Below are 22,040 nucleotides of genomic sequence, written 5' to 3'. Positions count from 1 at the left end.
AGGTGGTTCTCATACATACAGCAACTGAACTGCTATTGAAACATGAGCCGTTCAAAAAATTCTGAACCAAAACCTAACTGCACAAAGCAAAATACTTCCAGCATTAGGTATCTCAGTGTATCGTGTGTGGTTGTATAAAAATATGGTACTAGAAAGGTCAACATACAAATCTTTTGTTTCTAAGATGCCTTGGTAAAACAGTCCAGCTCTAGGAAGCATGGAATAACTAAGAGAAAACACTGTTAGTCTGCAGATGGAGCAAGTAACTTCATTTCTCTACCTTGCATTATATGCTTTAGAAGGCACTTAAACTACCCTGGCACTGATGTAGCAATCATTAACATTTTATCTTTATCCTGCTGAACACTTGAAGAAGCAACAGAAGCAGCAGCAAATGGAAGAGAAATAAATTAGACAGCAAAGACTTGGAAAAAAAAGCTCGGAAACAAAATCCTGGATGGGAATACCCCCCACATAGGCATTGGCTCTGTATCTGAATTCTCCATCTTGTGTCCAACTCTAATCATTACCAGTTTCTTTTCAAAAGCCTGTGCCTGAATGAATTGATGTGTTATGAGACAGTCACGACCTAAGTAAACTCCAAACAAATCATTCATCACAGCAAAGCTCCAGAACAAGCTGGTACTTTCTCACAGAACAGTGTTCTTCTAAACACTGTTATATGAAGAGAAAACAGAAAACACATACTTTCTGTAGGCTTTCATCAATTGTACACAAACAAAGCCTTTGATAATTCTGAATAGGCTTGAGATCATTATGCCCCAGGCCAAGAGGTTCTCAGTAGTTTAAGATCTCATTTTCCAAACTTTTAGTCAATAGAGTCTTTTTAACTGCAGGGGAGAAAGGAACACTTTTTCCATGAATATCATTATGCTCACAATGCCCCAACTCAAATCCTTACATACACTACCTTTTTCCTTACCAAAATCAAACTTCACATCCTCAAGGTCAGGAGTAAGGAGTGCTCACCCACGTCAACTGCTAACTCGTTCCCTTTTATGGCCTAAATTGTTCCTGAAACAGTTGACCTTCTCCAGTTCTCAGGCTTACTCTTACCTTCCTGTCACTCAAATCTACCACACATGCTGTGCTAAATTTCCTTTGGTTTGCCTTTTGAAATTATCTACGTAAAGACATGAAAAGATTCTTATGCAGATCCAGGAGGGCAACTAGAATACCAAGGAAATGTGCCCACCATTTTATGTTCTACAGCTCACACCAACACATGACAACCATGCAGTTAATTTAATATTTTAGTAATATACTGGATTGCTTTGACTCCAGAAAAAGTGTAACCACCTTAATCTAGACACTATTTTCAAGTCCTTTCCCTTTGAAAGCAAATCCTAAATCAGTCTGAACTCCTGAGGACTCAACTCTTATTCTCCAATGTGGCTTTTTTGGTTTAGTTACTTTATCAGCTTGGGATTATAAAGTAATGAAAATGTTATGCATTCAATTTAATATCACATTCTCTATAAAAATTACAAGAAGCAATCATTTCATTAAGGAATTTGGACTTTTGGCTCCTATATTAGAACCCCATGCCCAAAGGTTTCTTTTTCTTTAGAAGCGTTATGTAATAATTGGTAAGGAACAGAAGTGTACTTAACACTATGGTATCCTGTAATTCACATCAGCAGCTGCACAAACAATTGCAGCCCTTCTCAGGTAAAACCTCACCAATCTAAATTAGTTTTCTCAGAGCAGGGAAGGACTGAAATCCCTCTGAATGATAGGGAGATCAACAGAGGCCTTTACAAGTGTTAAAACACAGTCTGATCTACAGGGTATACAAATGCTACCTGCCGACAAGCACTGAAAGAGCACAGTTTTCAGACTCTCAATCAAATTCTAATGAATTTTAGTTAGTTTTTTTTTTTCCATGTATTAAACAGCAAGGTGTCAGTTTTACCCTGACCAGGTAAACACTTCAGAATTCCAGTATTCATAGAAGGGCTTTAACAGGTCTCTTTGTTAAAGGATCAATAATTCCATTTCCCTGCAGCTGATTCCCTGTTTTTTCCAAAGGACCACTTATAAGCGAAATTTGATATAGCCCCCTTTTTGTCAGGCCTAGGAGACATCACAGATCTTTAGAAGCAGATTTTTGTTTGTGTTTCAAGGGGTGACTAAATATGGAATCACATAAAACAGGGACAGTGGGGACTGATGGGGTAATCTACATCATCTCCTAATCTCCAGGCAGGATCAGTTTTGCCTACAAAATTGTTAGCAGCAACTTCTCCAAAGTTCTTAGGAGAATCCATTGACTAGTTCAAATTATGCATCCATGAAATTATTAGAAATTTTCTTTTACATCTGACATGCATCTCCAGTTAAAGACAGCACTACTTCTTCTACTTTTCTGATTTTAAACATATAATACATTACTAAATCTGATAATATATAAATTCACATTTGTTTTACTTGCCCTGGTAACAAGTGCTCTTTCTGCAAAATTAATTGAATAGTGGTATGTCATTTAAGACTTGTCTTACACTACTGTAGCAGTTGAGCCTTAGAATATCACAATAATCCCTTTATTTTTTTAAATTGTTTTTCTACTGGAACTGAAACAAAAATTGTAATTAATTCCCCATAACAAGGTTCTAATTTTAGGCAGTCTGGAAGGAAGATGCTAGGAAAGAAATAACATCATACAACTCACAAATTTAGGAATACTTTTGGTGCCTAAAATTGCAGTGAGTCAATTCTGAGCAAAAGAACATCACTTTCAAACTAGTATTTTCTCTTCTTGATGATACTTTAAGGAAGAAATCACAGTCAGTTTTCAAGGTACTCAACCATTTCTTTCAAGTTATCTAGACTGTCTAACAAAAGCTAATTTACAATGGGAGGTGTCTACCACAGGTGCCATTAAGTCTAGAGCCATGAGACTGACTTCTCCCTGAACAACTATTTAACAAGATTATGATGTAGAGGCGTACTGCACTTCTTTGTGTGAACCACAAGGCTTTTTATCCCAAAAAATTATCTTCTGTTCCTCTTAGCTAATGCACAGTGAGGTTTTTCCAATCACTATTCTTAAGGGAAAGCAAGAAAACTTAATTAATATATAGACATTTACAAGTAAGTAGCTAGCAACACTTTTTTTAATTCACCTTCAAATCAAGAAGGGTTCTAATTAAGATGAGATAACAGATTCAACTTCCTAGTGCTCTTCCCCAGCAGAGTTTTGTAACTGTAAGTGCATAACAAAAATATAATTATGTGGGACAGAAATCTAAAATGTGTAGCAAGTAAGATTGGTTTCTGCACACAAAAGCAGAAAAAAAGCAAAGCTTGCATCTTTCAAATATTTGAAACTACAAGTAAATTACATTTAAAAGCATTTCTTCTTGCTTGACTGATTCCTGGTCTGATACAGAATACAGACACTAAACAACACTAAACAAACACTAAATTCTTTTTAGTGTGTTTAAAGATGAAAGCCTTTATTGTTATTTCTGAACTGGAGAATCAAATGTGACAATTTGAGTATAGTGAGAATTACAACATTTGAAACTAAAATCTTAAAGAAAACAATGAAACAATAAACACCTTCTATCAAAGACCAACACTGCTAGGTTTGTTTGGGTTTGTCAGATTTGTTTGTTTGTTTGTTTTGCTGTTTTCTGAGGGGTTAGTTTGGTTTTTGTGTCTTTTTTTTTTGGAGTTTTTTGGCAGGGGAGCTCTGAAGGGCAGGTAATATTTTTTATTTCATGTTTATTGAAAGGGAAGGATAGGGAAGAGTCCTTAATTTAACTGGAGCCAAACTATAGAATCAGTCTGGACAATTTTGAATATTAGATTCTCCTTAGTGAATATTTTTAAGTCAAAATGAATCATCTAGAAATGCAAAAATTATAAAAAAGTAAACAAAGCCCACATTTTCACAGATAAACCTAAGAGATTGTGAATGCAATAAAACTGAATTAATTTTAATACAAACAATAGTTATTCAGATTTGTTAATGTACATTCTTTGTTTAGGCTTTTTTTTTCTTGGTTCAAACTTAGATCAGATTTGTTTTCTTAGATCAAAAATATGACCACATACTGACCTACTCAAATGTGATTTAGGTTCACTAGAGCATAAATCACAAAACCATAAAGTCACATATTTTCCAGATAAAATAACTGTAGATAAAATAACGTCTGGTTTTACCTAGTTTGCTTTGGTGCATGACAATATCTTAATGTTTATGAATAACTTCACATTTTTCTGGCTGTAATATCAATTACTCATACTAACAAAAGTTAAATATTAATTTAGGGATCTATCTTGCACTATGTTCATAACTTAATAGAAAGACCAACTTTCAAAGTTATTTACAGGCCTAAGGAAGTCAACAGGGATGGCTGGGAGAACACAGGAAGAACAGGCTTATGTCCTAGTCTGCAAGTGCTTGAGTACTCTGAAAATCCCACCAGCTACAGTTAAGCGCATCAGAAAGACCACCTCCTGTCGTACAAAAGTTTCCTCTGTGCCATCTGGTATGGATGGATTCTACAGGTATTTATGGGTGTGGCGTACCAGAAAACAGCAGGCCAAAGAGAAGGAAAAGACCATGCTGAGAAGTATTTGAAAATCTCCCAGAATTTCTAAGATCTGAAGGTTACTGGACATCCTGAATCCATGAGAATTGATAAAAATCAAACCACCAAGAATCAGCTGAACCGGCAGAAGGCCACCAGCACACTAGGATCAAGAATGCAGGCAACTTAGTTGATGAAGTCAGTGCCTGCTATATGTAGTCAAAGGATCAAGATACACATATGATGAAATAAAAGACCTCCTGGATCCTTCCTGAATTCCAACTCAGAAGTCACTGGTGCATTAGTGCCACCTTCCACTTGCGAGTAAACAAGTGTGACTGGTTCCCAGCTGTTGCTCCAACCAAGTATTCTGAGAGAGAGTAAGTAACTATATGAGGAAATAATTGCATATAATGTATGATTAGTTATCTGCTACTAAAAACAACAGCTTGGTTCTGCTCTTAATAACAGTTGAATTTATAAAAGGTGTTCTAATTAGCTCTGCTTTTGATCTGTGTCTCCTTCAACTCAATCCCCTATCAGGGAAACAGAAGTTTATATCACTCCTTGTTCTGGTGCTCCCTATTCAAATGGCTCCACTTCCACCCTACAGGAGCAAGCCGTGTTAGTATGCCCATGCAAGCTTTAATGGGAGGGAAACAAACATGTTCTGTTATTTGAAAATACTTACTTGGTAGGGATATAGAGTGACTCCATTCGTTCTTGACAAAGACCAAGTGCCGTCAAGGTACTGATGGGCCTGGATGGCCACAGAGTTGAGAACATTACCGTTGCTGGGGCTGGTGGCCATTTGAAAGCTGACCTTGGCTTGGTGTCCAGGAGAGCCATTTTTTTTCTCCACCCCGTTGCCGATTCCTAAACTGTTGGGTTTTCCACTGTGTTTGTTGGCAACAAAGCCTGTATAGTTAGATGTAGCATAAGGAGAAGGCATGTACGCCCAGTCCCTGGGCTGCAGGCTGCCCATGTGCCGGGGGCTCACTAACGTGGGGATATTGGAGAGAGGTGGGGGAGAGCCTGGCGAGGCATCGTAATGTTCTGAGTTGGCAGCTTGCTCTAAGGTCAGCACCATCTGAATGGCCTCTTGCTTCAATTGGTTCAGGTGTGTGGCACAAACATCACATCTGTTGTCCTTCTCGTTCCATGCCTTACGAATGGTATTGGGAACTTGGAGCTTCTCATGAATCACTGAAGAGAAACCCAGGTCCTAAAAATCAAACAGAGAAGGGTAAGGAGAGGACAGAAGAGAAATGTTTAACCATGGTCACCACAGTGAAACACTATTACTGTATTTCAAAAGCCAGTTTATGAGATAAGCTTCGAATGCAAACAAAGGCCATTAGATACAGTCAACATATGCCAGCAGCAGAGCTGAACAAATCTGAGAAACTAGATTGTGTTGGAAAGAAAAAAATTCTTTTACTTTTACTGATAAGTAGCAAATATTATAATTCCACTGCAAGTTTCAATGCATAGCAGAGAAATGGAATTAACTTGCTTCACACCACTGCACCTAGTTTCTGGCTTGAATGAAATTACTCTTAGTTATACAGGTGAGATTAAGAGCAACTCCACTATAGCCAGTGGACTTGTAGCAAGGTTCATAAGTCCATCTGCTCATCAATGCCAGCTTTTGGTACTCAGAAAACCCAGGAAATACTCTGCAACAAAAAGGTCACACTTCAAAGACTGCTGTAAAGAAACAAAATGAAAAAACAGAAGTATTATCACTCTCCCCAAATCCTTTTCAGAATTCAAAACAGATGGATAGTTGATAAAGTCATTTACCAAGAATACACTTTTCAGCCAAATCCCATCCACCCCAAAAAAAACCCTAAAAAAATCCAAATGAAAACAAATCACCTTTCTGTTACTGAAATGTTCTACCACTATTTTGGGTATCTGCTGATAATGTAAAATAAAGTAATAATTTTATTTATAAAATACAACATGTATAGAGTTATTAATCTGTAAAGACTGATTTTCTCCTCGGAAAGCATAGTTTTGGTGCAAACCCACATAATCAAGATTAAAGCCTTTTGCCTCATAGCCTTATCTCACAGGTAGGTATTTGAACACCAGTGGTGCTCCCCACAGAGCAATGTGCCACCCTGATCTGAATGCCGGTCCAAATTGCAAAGTGCTTCAATAAGTTTTGAAGCCAAACAGCAGTCTTAACGGAGGCTTAGCATCAAACTTGCCTAGTTCTTACAGTATCACACAGTTTCAGAAACTCACAACAATGATGTGTGTGGTACACAGAGCAAAAAGGTGACAGTGATTTGACGGAAATATTTCTTGGAATTTTCACACCACATTTCTGTGGTTTGACAGACCAAGCGGGGCAGACTTCACCTGCCCCTCCTTAATTTTTGTAGACTTATTGGTGGATTTTCTTATGACTACTCAAAAAGATTTAATCAGTAGTATCAGAATCTTTTTTATTCTCTCCATCTTTGTGGCTCTACTAGCTTTAGCAGCAAACTGAAATCAGACTGAAAGAATGCATGTGTGTGTGAGGGGGAAAAAAATCCCACAAATAGGCAGCACCCTTATCAAGTAATTAAGTAATTTGATGAACCCTGTGCCATCGAGATAGACAAATTTCATGTCTTGATAGTGTGGTTGTGCTGGAAAAGTGGGTAGGGGGTATAATATAGGGAGGGAGAGAATTCATTGGTAGAGGGTCATATTCATTATGATCCGTCTTTATAATATACTTGAGCATTTTATTTTCACTGTTTAACTACCGTGAACAGCTCCTCAGCATGCAGTGATTAATTGATTCATAAATCACGGTGCCTCTTTATGCACAGCAGCAAAAGAGTAGTTCCAGCCCCAGAAGCCCGGGAGAGTCATATAAGCTGATGGAAAACAACAGGAGGCTGAGATCTGATCAAGCCTCAAGCTGGTCATTTCTATTCTATGCACAAAGGGGGTCAGAGCTTCAAAGTGTGTCAGGAAGGCAGGAACTGGATTCTGTAACAACCCTTCCCCCTTAACCTTTGGGAAAGGGACTGGTGGAAATCAGGGGGAAAAAACAGGATGCAAAAGATGTCAAATCATATTTTCCATCCCAGACCATAACTAGGTCAACAGATCACATCGGATATAGGCACTCACTCTGTGATGCCAGGTGTGCAGGGAAATGACTCTCTACTTTTCCCATAATGAGTTAGACAAAGCTACCTATACAGCTGAAGTGAGGGGTGTGTCTTCTTTCCAGGTTGCTCCATATCAGTCCAGGAAAAATCCTTGCCAGCTCTTCCTTCAGCTAGCAAGTGTCACAAAGGTAGCTGTTGTTCTTTGAAAGTTAACTTCCTAAGGCAACTAGGCTTGGACACAGGTAATTATATACAACACTGAGATCCAGCAGCAGTTCAACATGGAAATTTCAGGATACTATGATAAATATTCCAAGGAAATAATGCCTTCTTTAACATAAGCAAATGTCAGCATGATATAAATATTCAAGTAGCGCACCAACTTTAAAGAGTACTGGACAGCAGTGAATTCAGCTTCATCTCAGTGTTAAAACAAACATCAGATCATTCTCTGATACAACAATAAACAGAGAGAGAGAGGGAGGAAGGGAAGATGAAAGACTGTTCCTCCTCAGGAGCAGAAAGGAGAAACAGGCAAAACCTGAATTGGTTGCTCTGAAGATTGGCCCTACTAATATATCAGACTCTACTAGATAGACAGTTCTACCTGGATCCAAGTCTGGGATATGAAACAGAAAAGTCTACAGGACAGTAAATAAATTTGGAGGAACACAGGTGCCAGAAGCACATTAGTCACATTTTGTTCTCAAAGCCTAGAGAGTTTACTTTCATATTCTGCACTGGGCAGATCCACTGCAATTTCACAAAAGTGGCTGATAACACATCTACAACACATTTAGCAGGAAGGAGGCCAAAGCTGGACAGTCTCTACATCCTTGTTGGAATAGCAGGGAAATGCAGCTACACCGCACTTTCTGTTTCAGTATTTCAGCTGCAAGCAATCATCTGCACACATTCCCCTAGGAATGCTTAATAGTTCAATAAACAGTATCTTGTCCCATACAAAATAGTGATGGGCAAGCCTCACTGGACAAGCAATTTGAGCTAGCTGCACTGAGCATCAGAAGTTGAAAAAGGTTATATTCACTACCAAAATTTGTGAGGTCTAAGAAGCTCCGCACTCCTTGGCAAAAGAGCAGATTTGCTTGTGAAATCTGAGGTTGACACTGGAAATACCATTTATGTTTTGGCACTCATTTCTAGTCCTGATGGAACAAAGTACAGTGACACTGAAAACTGAAACAGAACTTTAAAAATCACAAAAGAGTTTGGTTTGAGTTCAGGGCAAAGGTTCACGATGGTTTCTCTTCTTGCTGTAATGGTTTACCCATCTTTAGTATAAACATCATTACTGTAAACTCCTGTTCCTACAATAAACAAATGAAGGCGTGTGAGAGGTCTGAAAGCTTCAGGAGATCAGACATAGCACAGACCATGGCATAAATGCACAAGGCAAGCAGCGAACTAAACAGAGTGCACGCTGATCTATACTGCAAGAAGGCTTTTCACCTTACCTTTGAGTTTTCAAGGCCAAGTAAACACCAATTCCAGATACGTTTAGTTCCTCATCTTCTCCACTGTAACCAGATAGTAACTAATTCCTTATCTTCGTTACTGAACTAAAAACTCACATGGGAAATACAGAAGAGGGAACAAAATATTGCATTTTAGAGATGCAAGGTAGGCTAAGGAATTCCTGTACCCAGTAAACAGTCACTAGTTAAGAAACACTGAAATGTTTCTTACACAGACAGCTCTACCAGAGTAAATGTAGTCCTAATTTCGCGGGGGAGGAAGAACAGCATTACTGTATGATCATGAAAGGAACAGCAGAAGCATCCTCCTCTCTTTCATCTCCCTTCATAAAACTGTGACTTACTATATAGTTCTCATGATGTTTTAACTCCACTGCTAAGAAAGCAGATGACAAAGCTTAGAGCACATCTTCCTCAGGAGAGAAAGCAAACAACCACTTCCAGCATGAAGCACCACCTGTTTCACACATACATTTACACAAAGCTCACAAGGAGATACGACAAAAGGAGGATGAGCTCAACTGCTGTACAGAGAGACAGGCAAGAAATAAGATGAACAATTTGCACTTTTACATGTCATATGGATACTAGTTGATCATAGATTCATATACAAACACGTCGTACACATTCTACTCTTTTGCAAGCATACAGCAGGCAGAAACTAATGAAGGACATAGTCTCTAAAATTTCATACACAACTATATTTGACTTGGTCAACAACAGCTTATGCAAGTTAGACATTGTAACCCTACGCCATTATCTCAGAGAAAACTCAAATGTACAATGGATCTCAAGATGTTTTTGAACAAATTGTGTTCTTCAACACCAATATTACTCACTGCTCTTCACAGAAAAACAAAGAGTCGATACTAAGTAAATCACAGAGGTCAGCTTCCACTTGAAGATGCTCACAAAAGACTCGTGCAGTTCTCTTGTTTCTGAAATGGTCCAGGCAGTAATGATTGCTGCATATAATCCATCACACAAGGTGAGGAGAAAAGGGGAAAGCATCAATCAGAGTTCTTCCCAGGAAGAAGTATGTTTTCCAGATTCTCCCTCTCCACAGGCAAGGAGTAGAACAACTTAAGAAACTTTAGTAGGAGGGAAACCTTAACCTGACAAGAAACCCCATGTTATTCTATGATTGTGCAAACACGTCTACTCTAAACACAATCCTGCTAGTCCATAGTTGATTACTATTTAGGAAAAATGGAGGTGGGGGGAAATTTAAACAAAAAAAATCTCCTCCATTCTCCTTTCTCTCTTGAGGGTGTACTTTCGAGCTCAACAAAGAGATTACACTTGTAATTTGTTTTCCAGAGGCACTTGGTCTATTTTCCAAAACTCTGCATCCTAACTTAAATGTATCCTATAATTTTCTAGGCTACATTTCAGAGGTTTGCTGTTTTCATCATTCCAGAGCCCCAACAGTTGAAAAACAGCTCTTCACTGTTACGATGGCACCACTTCCAATAAAGCAAAAGTATCTTCAAATATACAGAAGTCAATGGGAGTTTTGCTTAAAGAAAGTATGACAGGATACAAACAGTGACTGTAAATTAGTAGTACTGTACCATCAAACTGAGCCAGGAACCCTTGGATAAAAATCAGTTAGCTTTGGTAAGTAACCCTCGTAGATTGAAAGACTGAATCCTCTGAATTATCCAAGTTGGCAGGATCTCTGCTAACACAAGCAGTGTTTTGGTAAGCAAAAGCTGAAGTTGCACGTAAGCAAGACCAACGGGGCAGCAAACTGGCCTCCCTTGCTCTATTGCTCTGTACATAGCAACTGGCACCTTCTTTGGGCAAAACCACACTGCTTTACCCTCCTTGCCACAGAAGTCATCCCTCACACCCAATATGTCTTCTTCACATAAGCCATCCATTATCACTCCCAGTTGAGCAAATAAAACTATCTTATCTCCTCTGCTAGAAAAGAACATATTTCCCTCTTGTCCTTCTAAAACTCTCTTCTTTCCCCAGCAGGAACATTCCCCCATAATCACTGTCACTGCACACTGGGGACAGTAGAGAGGAGGCAATTCTAAACTGGAGAGCTGTAAGTAGGGAACTTCGGTGAAAGGAGAAACAGAGATCATGAGGAAAGCATAGTAGAATAAGAGAGGCTTTTTATATTAGCTTGTTTTCAGCAAGCCCATGTCAAAAGACTGTCTTATCAGTAAAATCTCTGCAGTCTTATTATATCCCACCTCTTTAACTATTACCATTCTTGTCCCTCAAACTTGAACTTTCTACTGCTGACTTGAGTCTTCACTTTCAAAAACGCACCCTGTCCTACAGTTGGTGTCTCCAAAACACATCTGGGGGACTAGTTCTTTTCAGAAAGATGGGGAACTCAAAAATCCAGTCTTAATCCTGCCCAGGGTAGCACTCATAACATTAGTATTTCAAGGCATTCTTCTTGAGCTGGCATGTACAACTGACATTTGGACTTTTATAATGTAACACTTGTCAGTATAAACCAGCCACTCTGTGGCCAAAAAAATGTATTCCTTTGGTTTAGGTTGTTTTCTTATCTGAAAGAGACAGAAAGCCTGAGCAGGGCTCACCTTACAAACTTGCAGCAGCAGGAAGCGAAGAGAGAAAACCCTGAGAAAATAGGAGGATTAAAAATAGGGAGGAAGAATAGAAAAAGGGGGAAAAAAAATAAGCAGTGTTTTCTAATTGCTCCATGAATTGGCTTATGGCTCATGGCTCTGCTGACGGATCAGCACTGACGGACTTACAGCTATATACATCTGGCACACAGGTGTTTGTGTTAGCATTCGATAGCTAGACAGCAGCCAGATTTTTAATTGGGTTGGGAAGAAGAGATGAAATAGCAGCAGGAAAATCTAAATACACACTCAGTGGTGCAAATCCAAGTCTTGCCCAATGAGCTCTGCTATGCAGTTGTCTAGAGCCCTGCAGCCCAGACTAAATCTCTGGCCACAGCACGCACAGGGTCTCCTGGAGGGAAGCTTCTTCTACAGCTATGTGGCAGACAAACTCAGCTGTTGCTGAAAGGGCAGCATTTTGCAGCATCCCTTTGAGAACAAAGAATGGATACAACTTAGAATTGCAGAAACCTCACCCCTTATGCTGGAAAACGCAGCAGCTCTATTCTCTCTTCCTTGCTTTCTACTTTCCTGCCTGGATGTGGAAGGATTGCATTTGCTTTCTCAGCCACCAGAGCACACTATGAGCTTGTGTTCAACTGACTGTTCACCTTGATCCCCTGGTACTTCCCTGCATCATGCCCTGCTATAAGCAGTTTTGTGTCATGCATGGAACGCAGATGTACTACAGCTGCATTTTTGGTCAAGTTTCCAGTCACCTCACGGAAGTTGGTGGTTATTGCTGGCTCTTCACTCAGCTGGGGTCCAGATATAAATTTGACTTAGCTACTAAATTAGGATTAGATGTTTTCGTGAGCTTGCAAACTGTTTGCTTTATCAACCAAATGTTACTCTCACTCCTCGCCATAGTGGCACATATGATACCCTTTTTTCATAAAATCCTGCTGATTACCATTCACAAAGACATTGTTCTGTACAGTTGATACCCTGTTCCCCACCCTTTCAAACCCATCTGGGATAAGCATGACAGACCTATGATTACATGGGCCAGACACATTAAAAATACTGGAATAATATTATTTTTTCTTTGATCCTTTCAAACCTTCCCATTATTCCAAGCTTTGATAAACACTAAATCGACAGATCACTTGAACCTCCTCTTTGAGAAACCGGGCTACAGTAGCAATTCTTGTTCTGACACACCTCCACATTTTCAAAGTTTAGCTTGCTTTTCCTGAGAGAAGAGCATTACAGTTCTTTGACAAATGCCAGCACAGAGCTACTATTGACACAGCAAACTTTTCTCAAAAACTGTCATACTTGAAGTATGGTAACTAAACATCACAGATGCAAAGGTCAGGATAGTATTTGTGACACCTATATACTTACTGTTCCCCTGATTTAAAAAGAGGTTTATAGCAAACTGAAACCTCTTGTAACTGCTTTTCAAACATGAGAATCTTTTATTTTAGGCAAACAATCATTAGAAATATTACCGTGGATTTTATTTCATAACTTAACATTCTCAAAAGCGCTACTGAATGTTACTTTTTTGTCAAATTTGTTCAGCTTCAACATGTCTACAATTGACATGCATCATAGAATCAGAAACTTTTGATCTCTGCAGCTCACTTCTGTATCGTACTTTGTTAAACCATTTCTGAAGGCTCACTCTTACGCTTTTCTCTCCACTCTAAGAAGCATTAGAATCTTTAAATTTCATTCAAGATCACTGTTTTGGAGGGGGAAAAAATAAAAAAAGTCAATAGAATGATACAGGTTATTGGTGGCTTTTGCAAAGGGTAAAGAGCTTTGCCTTTGCATGTCCAGTCTTCCTTTTAATTTTGGGTTACTGTGTCCTTCTGTTTGTTTTGAATCACTTGACTTTTGGACAGAATTCTATAATTTTCTCCACTTCACTCTAATGTTCCAATGTAGCGCAGCAAAGCTACTTTTCATTCATCTTAGATATCCTCTCCTCAAGCAACAGTCTTTCAGGCTCTCTTCTCCAGTTTCTTTTCTGACATATCAGATTTCCATGGTTCTCAGTTTGACTGGAGAGGAGTTGGGAAGGTCAAAGATTGACCAGAATTAGAACATTGCAAACCTTAGTACAGAACTAATTATGGTCAGTTAAAACCTGAAGAGCTGAAGTTTGTCAGGGTCATTTGAAATTCACACTTTAAATTGACCTTCTTTCATGTCCTTGAATGTGAAAACACCAGGCAACCCAAGTAATCTCAATCTTAGCAAATAAAATTCTTCAAATCAGATGGAGTTTTTCTGTGTGCCATCTAGGAAACAAGAGAATTCATATTGTTCCTAACCACTGGGAAAGTAGATCACAAAGACAATAGTCACTTCATGGCAATAATGAAGTCCCTCCCGTGCACATCCACAGTCAGAGGCACATGAAAAACTGAAATGTATTTGTCTCTTCTTTAGGTTTCCATTTTTCATTAGATAAATAACTTGTTACAAACATGTAATTTGGGAACAGAAATGAGTCTCCTCTCTACACTAATTTTCAAATCCTTGTACATGCAGAGCATTCCAAGCTGCATACAAATCTGCTTTTACCACTCAGCGGCAGTCACATCTCACACTAGTATTGACTGGGGATTTCTGTAAGCTTTTTTCTCAACTTAAGTAAACATACACCTCAATGCCCACAGAGTTATTACATGCCTTCTTTAGGGAATGCACCCAGGATCAAGCAAATGAGCACTGAGAAACCTGGAGGGTTAGTCAAGACTGTTGAGAACAGTCCTAGATGACTGCACAACTCTTTAGGTTGCAGAAGAAGAAGACGAAATATCTACTTGAAGCTGATGATGAGACTGGAAGGGGATGAAGGAGGGAAAGAGGAGAAATCAAGGCAAAGATCTATGAAAGAATTTTTTCCCCCCTAATTTCTGATACAAGTAATTTGAAGGTCTCCTAATGGGGTCAGCAAGGATACTCAATTGCTGACCTAGAAGGAAGGTCACAACATTCCTATTAATGGGTTGTATGCCACCCTGCTTTCCTAAAAGACTTTATGCTGTTTTGGATGGACAAAAGTTGCGTAAGTGTATCCTGTAAGCAACTCTGAGGTTTGACAGCACCTGTCTGAAATATCCTCCTTGACACATACCAGGCCTGTAGCAAGCTGCTGCTTTAAATAGTAGCCACATACCAGGTGCTGACAGTCACTTGCTCCACAGGCAGTTAACATCCCCTGCTGTGAAACCATACAGGCTCTCACAGTCTCACTTCGATCTGTTAAATCTTTCTCTCTCAGTAACATTTGGCCTGTTATCATTTATCACCTCCTTCTCACTCACCCACAGAAGGGCTGCTGTGCTTGCTTCTGCATCAGGATTCTGCAAACTCCAATGGTGTCCAAGATCAAACTACATTTCAGTGACTCAGCCTCTTGGAAACCCCCTTTTTACCTCAGAGAGGGAAAAGCACCGCCATCCTATTTTTTCCTGACACCAATACACGATGCCCACGCTCCTTTCTGGTCTGCACAGGCTTTTGGATTCCAGCCTCAGGCTCACCAGGCTTATCAGGTGCACAACTCCCAAACCCAGCAGATACCCTTTGACCCTTCTCCTGCCCCTCAGCTGTCACACCCCACCTCACTCTGTGCACTAATCCCAGCTTCAGATTAATTGATACCGTACTTACCACTTCAGGTGTGCAAGACATTATTCATTGGTTTTTATTAGCACATGGGTTTGTTTTTATTAATACTGTGAACTAAGGAAAATCCCAGCACAACCCATTGACATTTTTTCTAACAGTTTTACATTATCTCAGCATGAGTTATGTTTGCTTGTCAAAGCTCCTCAGTTTTGAAGCTTTGACAAAATACCAGACAGTAAGCAGATATAGTTTTGTATTTATAGCTGTTTCCATCATACAGTTATTTAAAAGCTTGTTAATGATCTAATTATGAAATTGTCTAATTATGGTTTTGCTTAATTTCTTTTGTGCACATGGAATAACTTATAGTCATTGCCTGTGATCCCTAGAACACCTAAATTGAGATATAACATATCAAAGGCTTTTCTTTGGAAGTGAAATTTGTATATGTAAGTACACTGGTCCCTCTAAAATTCTCTCACTTCTGATCTCATTACATTATACACATTTCTCATGTACAATAGTCTAGATATATTGATACCATTGTTATGCTTGCAGAAAAATATTACAGACATATGAAAATAAACAAAAATGCACCAGAAAAGTAAAAATCTGTCTTAGAAGGTGCTGAGTGCCCCCAACTGCTGTGCAGCCAAATCTAAATGCATTAGAGCAGCCATGAAAAAACATCTAGTCCACCTGGGATAAAGGGCAAGAGGCAGGAGCACACCTCAGCTTTTCAGTTGGGAATAATTTCATGAGCAAAGTTGTTTGCAGATTTCCACTTCAGTTCCAAGATCAGCTTATGTTTGGTTAGCACAGCATAAATATTTGCGGTATGCAAAGGGAAAGAAAGAAAAAAAAACAAAATTCTGAAGAAACTAATGAAAGTAACAGGAATCTGACAACTTTCAGTGGGAACTGAATTACTCCATCACAACTCTCTCACATACATCACAAGGATAAACTGCTGTGCACAGGACACCTTCTTGCCAGGCAAAGCTCTTTACTCCAGCCTTCGGGTAGTTGAACTGTTTAACTATGCCAACACACATGGTAGAACGTGTGTTATGACACAGCCTTTTTCTCTCAAGTCCACTGCAAACATACCTGCTAAATTTCATTACGCTGTGTCAGTGTGTGACTTTCTACACAAACTATAAGCTAATGTGTATACTTCAGCATATGTTTCAACTCCAATTCAGCAGACTCTGCCTGCATCTGCTGAGGCAGTGATTGCATATGGTTTGGTATTTTGTGCCAAGGGTAGGTGACAGAGTCTGGGTTTGAGGGACTGGTGAGTGCAGGAAGATGCGTGGGGAAGATAGTAAGCTATGGTCAGGATGGAAGCTGTTGGGCTGCTGAGTGTGGCTTTACATGAGGAGAGATCCAACTCCCTGTTGGGCTGCTGAGTGTGGCTTTACATGAGGAGAGATCCAACTCCCTGTTGGGCTGCTGAGTGTGGCTTTACACGAGGAGAGCTCCAACTCCACTCACTATGGCTTTTGCAGAACCTGCTTTGGGCTGCTTCCACGCCAGGTGATCCAGAAGGCACCTACTACACCAGCACTGGCTCAAGCTGACACAGCTGCATGATGCAAGGCTGCTCTGAGGGAAAGTACTGGCTGGGGTCCAGCAGCGTGACAGGCTACTTGGCTGCCAGGAATCTGATGATGTGGGTATAGAAGAAACCTTCATGGACCCAAAGCCAAATGAAGTTGGTACAGAGTACAATGTGATTCCATGGGTCTTGGTCAGACCCCTGAGAATACTGCTGCTTCTGAATACTTGCAGCCAGGAACAAGCAACATGTTCTAACATTTACCACTGCACTTCTACAGGCTGGTAAATGCTCTATTTCTATATGTATCTTTACGGTCAGATTTGTGACACTGTGGGATTTTTGGAGTATAGCAAATAACCTCTTGTTGTTGTCACCTATTAAAAAAAAGAGTGTCCCAAACTCAAAAAGTAGATGTTGTTTCAGTTCAGAACTATTGGGTTTGTTCAAAATTACTCACACTGTGCAACCTCAGGCTGTTACAGCCTCCATAGCCTATATCCCATCCTCCACACCCTCACAAGGTCCCAAGCAATTCAAATGGTGAAGGATGCAACAGGGCTCAGCTGGAAAGAGTTCTCACCAAGGTCTCAATGAAGGCATTCAGAGCTAAAGGAGGCCAAGCACTCCCCTCCCCGCATCCATTCACTGTGAACAGAAGCCTCAAGCCCTTGCTGTGGGACCACAGGGGACAGGCACATAATGAGCCCTCACTGCTAAACAGCACAGTATTGCTGGCCCCCCATGACACTGATCTACAAGTGTGGGCTAAAAACATACCTCCCCCACTCAAACCACAGCTCATGTTCTCTCCTGATTAAGCTGACTGCTGACAAGCCCAAGAGGGGATCAGCCTCCTGACTTGTGTGGTCTGATGAAGGCTAAGATTACAAATCTTTTTCCAAATAGTCCCCAAGTGAGCCACATACACACACTTACAAAAAAAAAAAAAAAAAAAAAGGAAGAGGGAGAAAAACTTCCAGTAGGGGCTGGTAACATTAGCTGTCCTTAAACCAAAATACAATGTACCTCAAGCTACAGTGTCAGATGAAAAGCTTTCTAACTGGTGGGAAGGAGAATGGATTTCCAACCTTTGTAAAAATTAAAAACACAAGACACTGATCATGACTTCAGACTAATAGAGGACTCCTGGTGCACCCAGTCACACTATAATCAACAGGAATATGGGAATCTCATCTGAAAGAATGAAGCTAATAGTTATAGAGACAGTCATTGCCACTATGACACTGCTCTTGAAATACACTGAATAAGGCTACTCACCCTCTCCCCAAGGAGACCTCCTGCAATTAATCTACAGAGTAACCCTCTAAACTCAAGTTCCAGGTTCTCCACTACTGATTCAGGTCTATAGATCCAGAAATCAAACTAAATTTAAGGAAATGTAGAAATACTTTCTCAAAAAAAATTATTTACAATCAGTAGAGCAATTCAGTGGCCTCTTAAAACACCTTTTAAGAATTTCAGCAACCACTGATTAAGTAAACACATTATGAAATCTACATACCTACATAATTCATGCAGACTGGAAAAAAAATAAATCTAATTTCTGTTATTTATTGAGAGACGAGAACATCTGGATTTAGATTTTAAACAAAAAAAAATCCCTAAACAAACAAACAAAAAGAATAGTGTCAATATCACCCTGGAAAGACGCTTCAAGGAAAACAGTATAAGCAATGGGGGAAAAAGGAGTTGTTATTTTACTGGCTTAGATTTATTTTTCTCTGAATAGCTGAAAGCTACATATAACAAAAGAAAACAGCTGTGAGATAGAAAGCTCTCCTACCATTGCATTACCTTATTTTCCTTGGTTTCATTTCCAGAGCCTGGGTCTCATTTATTTAAATTTATTATTATTCTCTATTTACCTCTCATACACATCTTTACTACTTCTGATCCAGGTAGATCGGGACAGTTCCTGTCAGAGATTGCTGTTTTTTCTCTGAAGCAGATGGAGCAGGGGCTAAGGAGCATAACGTCCTGGAATTAGCACCAAATCTTGCTGTTTCTAGTGGTGTAGCAGAAGAGTTGCACTGGGATGGAGATAGAGTGAGAGTTGGAGAGCTGAAGCAGTCTGAGCAGGTCAGCAGTGATTAACAGTGTCACTGTGGGTTTAGGCTAGGTTCACAATGTACAGCAATATGAAGCATTGTGCTTGTCCTTTGCCGGTAGTTCCCATAGCAGTATCTGCATCCTGGACCTCAGTGACTGCAACCCTTAGATAAGCCACGAGGAGCAACAGGGACACTTGAGCAAGTGACATCTGGCAGTGAACAACGTAACCTCTCAAAGAAAATCTGCCAAACATAGGGTTCTATCTTGTGGTTCTACACCTCCAAAGCTGTTCTACCAGGATTCACTCATTAGATCCTCCCCAATTGCACCATTCTCTCCATGCAGCAACATGGCTGCACCCCCTTACCCCACACCACTTGGCAGAGCAGCCTTCTGGGGTTTAAAACCTCCATCTCCTAACAATCCGCACTGTCTACCTTCACACATGGCCAGGTAAGACAACTGTCTATTCTTCATGCAGAAGGTGAGCTGTTGAGCAGCTGAAAACATGTTGCCATGTTACTCGTGGTCCCGAAATCTAGCTCACCACAGCAGACGTGGAGGACTGCTGGGTCAGGTGAAGTCAGTGCTGCCATTACCTCTCCTTCTCCATGCAACTGAGGTGTGGCAGCTCCTAAGGAGCAAGCCAACTACAAAGGCTGCAACAGGAAAGATGGGGATAGCCTGCAGAGCCGGGAGCTGGTGAGAGAATTCCCTCCTCTGCATTCCTTAATGTTGTGGCCTTAATCCCCTTGTCTGGTAGAAACCCATCTTAACTTGAGCAGGGAACCTGAGTTTCTCCAGGCCTTGTTGGACACCATCATGCATGGGCTGTTTTACGCTAAGGCTGCTTAGGGCAGCAGCACCACCCACCAGAAGGACAAGTGCCCTTTTTGGCACAGGAGTGTCATGTACTTGGTGCTTGTCATGCACCTTTGAATATGACTGATTGTGCATGGGAAAGGATCAATTGTCATGGGGCATCAATACAGCCAAAGACCCAGTTCAACTGACCTAGTGTAATACATCCAAGACCAGATTCCAAATCTGAAATTGCCACCTGACATGACTTCTTGAAATTCATTGCCACTAGACCACTATACCTGAGGCCTGGCTTTAGATATTCCGCATGTTCAGTCAGAAGAGCAATTCTTCACAAAAATTATACAGGCTTTGTTTCTGGGGGGAAAAGGGAGGGTAGGGGCACAGGGAAGAGAGAAACAAAAAACAGAAAGGAGTAATCACTAAGTGATCGATATACTACAAAAATGGAACAAATCCTCCATTGTCAGCCCTTCTACTCAGGACCTGGGCAAAGGATAGAGACTGTCCTACAATAATCCCCTCTTACTTTGTATTTACTTTTTCCGATGAGCAGAGTAACACAGGCAGAAAAATCCTAGAATGCTAATCAAGCTAGCAGGAATACTAGGCGTGTTCCATAGGAAAAATAAACTGCATTTGCAAACTGGGAGCTGTATGTAAGGCCCTGATTCCTACATACCAATGGATCACTTTGGAAGCACACAGTGGCTCCACTTAGTATGCTTAAAGTGGAGGGGATTTTTTGTTACCCATACTCCAATTTTGCAGATGGAAATATACTTGCATTGCACAATCAAATTGACATTTTTAATTACAAGCATTTTACCTATTTTTGCAACCATTTGTACAGTTTGATGTTAAAATGAGAACCGTGGCTCCAGCTTACAGTTTCTGTCTGAAATTATTTTATCATCAACACTACACAAACTATATGTAAGGTCTTCAAGGCTTTTCCAGAACTGATACTAGAACACTGGGATCTTTTTGTTTTATTAACGCTTACAGAGTCCCCATTGAGGACTCCACTGATTACCAAAGGGATTGGCAGTCTGAAGTTACTGGGAAGTTCAACTCCCCCTCCCTCCCCTAATTTTAAATGCTTTTCGTGTTCTCAACTAAACCCTGCATTTAGTATTGTAATTTAACTTACTCTCCCATGTTACCATCCACAGAATGTTTTCTGGCATGCTCACAAAATTCCACCAGAGACCTTTTCTGGCATCCACATCTGTAGAATTTTCTAATTTATTATGTAAAACTTAAGGGACGTGGAAAGGGAAGGATTACAGAGCCATCACTTGGTATCCAGCGCAAATATAACTAATGAAATCTGACACGCATATATACATTCAGACTTTTTATGGCTTTTTTTTTTTTAAATAAGCATTGAATACCCTACTACTTTTTAAGTTCATTTTGTTTCTAGGGAGAGTTATACCTGCATAGCTAGAACATTCTGTACCATCCTCCACAACAGATGTAAACCTCTCATTTCCCACCCAATCTCCTGCCCCTGTTCCCAGCCAGGCTTTGTATGCAATTGCTTTCACATTTATTCTTGGCTATATCAGACATATCAGATGCATAAGGTGCTCCCAGTCCTCTTACACATAAATAAGCACCAAAATGTCTCTATCCTGAACTCTGTTATGCTAGTTTCCTCCTGTCTATGTTTTTAAAAAATCTGCACAGAAAATCTCCTTTGCTATTTAATAATATACAAAGTCAGCAAAGACAATACAAAAATGCATCTCAGAGTCTTGAAGACAGCACAAGTTATTCCTCTCAATCACATTTAGAAGTGTTTTTAACTTCAAGGAAGGAATTTGCAGTGCAATGAATAAATAATTCCGACGACTCCTTGACAACATCAGCCCCAAACAGAAAATGCAGAACCATGAGTATCTATATTCTCCTTGCCTGAGTTCCCAGTTCTGGCTCATCCAAGAGTACTTGTAGAATCTTGAGTGAGAGAATCAAAGCAAAAGAATCACACCTGAGGCTGAAAGGGACCTCTGGAGGTGATCTCATACAACCTTCCTGCTCAAGTCAGACCATTTAGAACAGGCTGCCCAGAACCAGGTCTAGACAGCTTTCGAGTACCTCCAACGTGGGGACTCCACAACATCTCTGGGCAACCTGAGCCAGTGCTCAGGCACCTGCATGGTGAAAGGGTTTCCTGATGT

At 40.1% G+C, this 22,040-nt stretch overlaps 1 protein-coding gene across 1 annotated transcript in view; it reads right to left on the bottom strand.

Moving 5' to 3' along the window:
- Positions 1-22,040, bottom strand: part of KIF26B (kinesin family member 26B) — a 291,414-nt gene that overhangs the window by 197,163 nt on the left and 72,211 nt on the right. Inside the window, exon 3 of the mRNA XM_027657354.1 lies at positions 5,254-5,787. Coding sequence (XP_027513155.1) covers positions 5,254-5,787 — 534 coding nt within the window. The remainder of the gene's footprint in view (positions 1-5,253; positions 5,788-22,040) is intronic.

The sequence above is a fragment of the Corapipo altera genome, unplaced genomic scaffold, assembly GCF_003945725.1.
Source record: "Corapipo altera isolate COAL_440 unplaced genomic scaffold, ASM394572v1 2c, whole genome shotgun sequence".
In the NCBI taxonomy this organism is placed as follows: Eukaryota; Metazoa; Chordata; class Aves; order Passeriformes; family Pipridae; genus Corapipo; species Corapipo altera.
The sequence above is the reverse complement of the archived record's forward strand: the minus strand, read 5'-3'. Positions and strand labels throughout refer to the sequence as shown.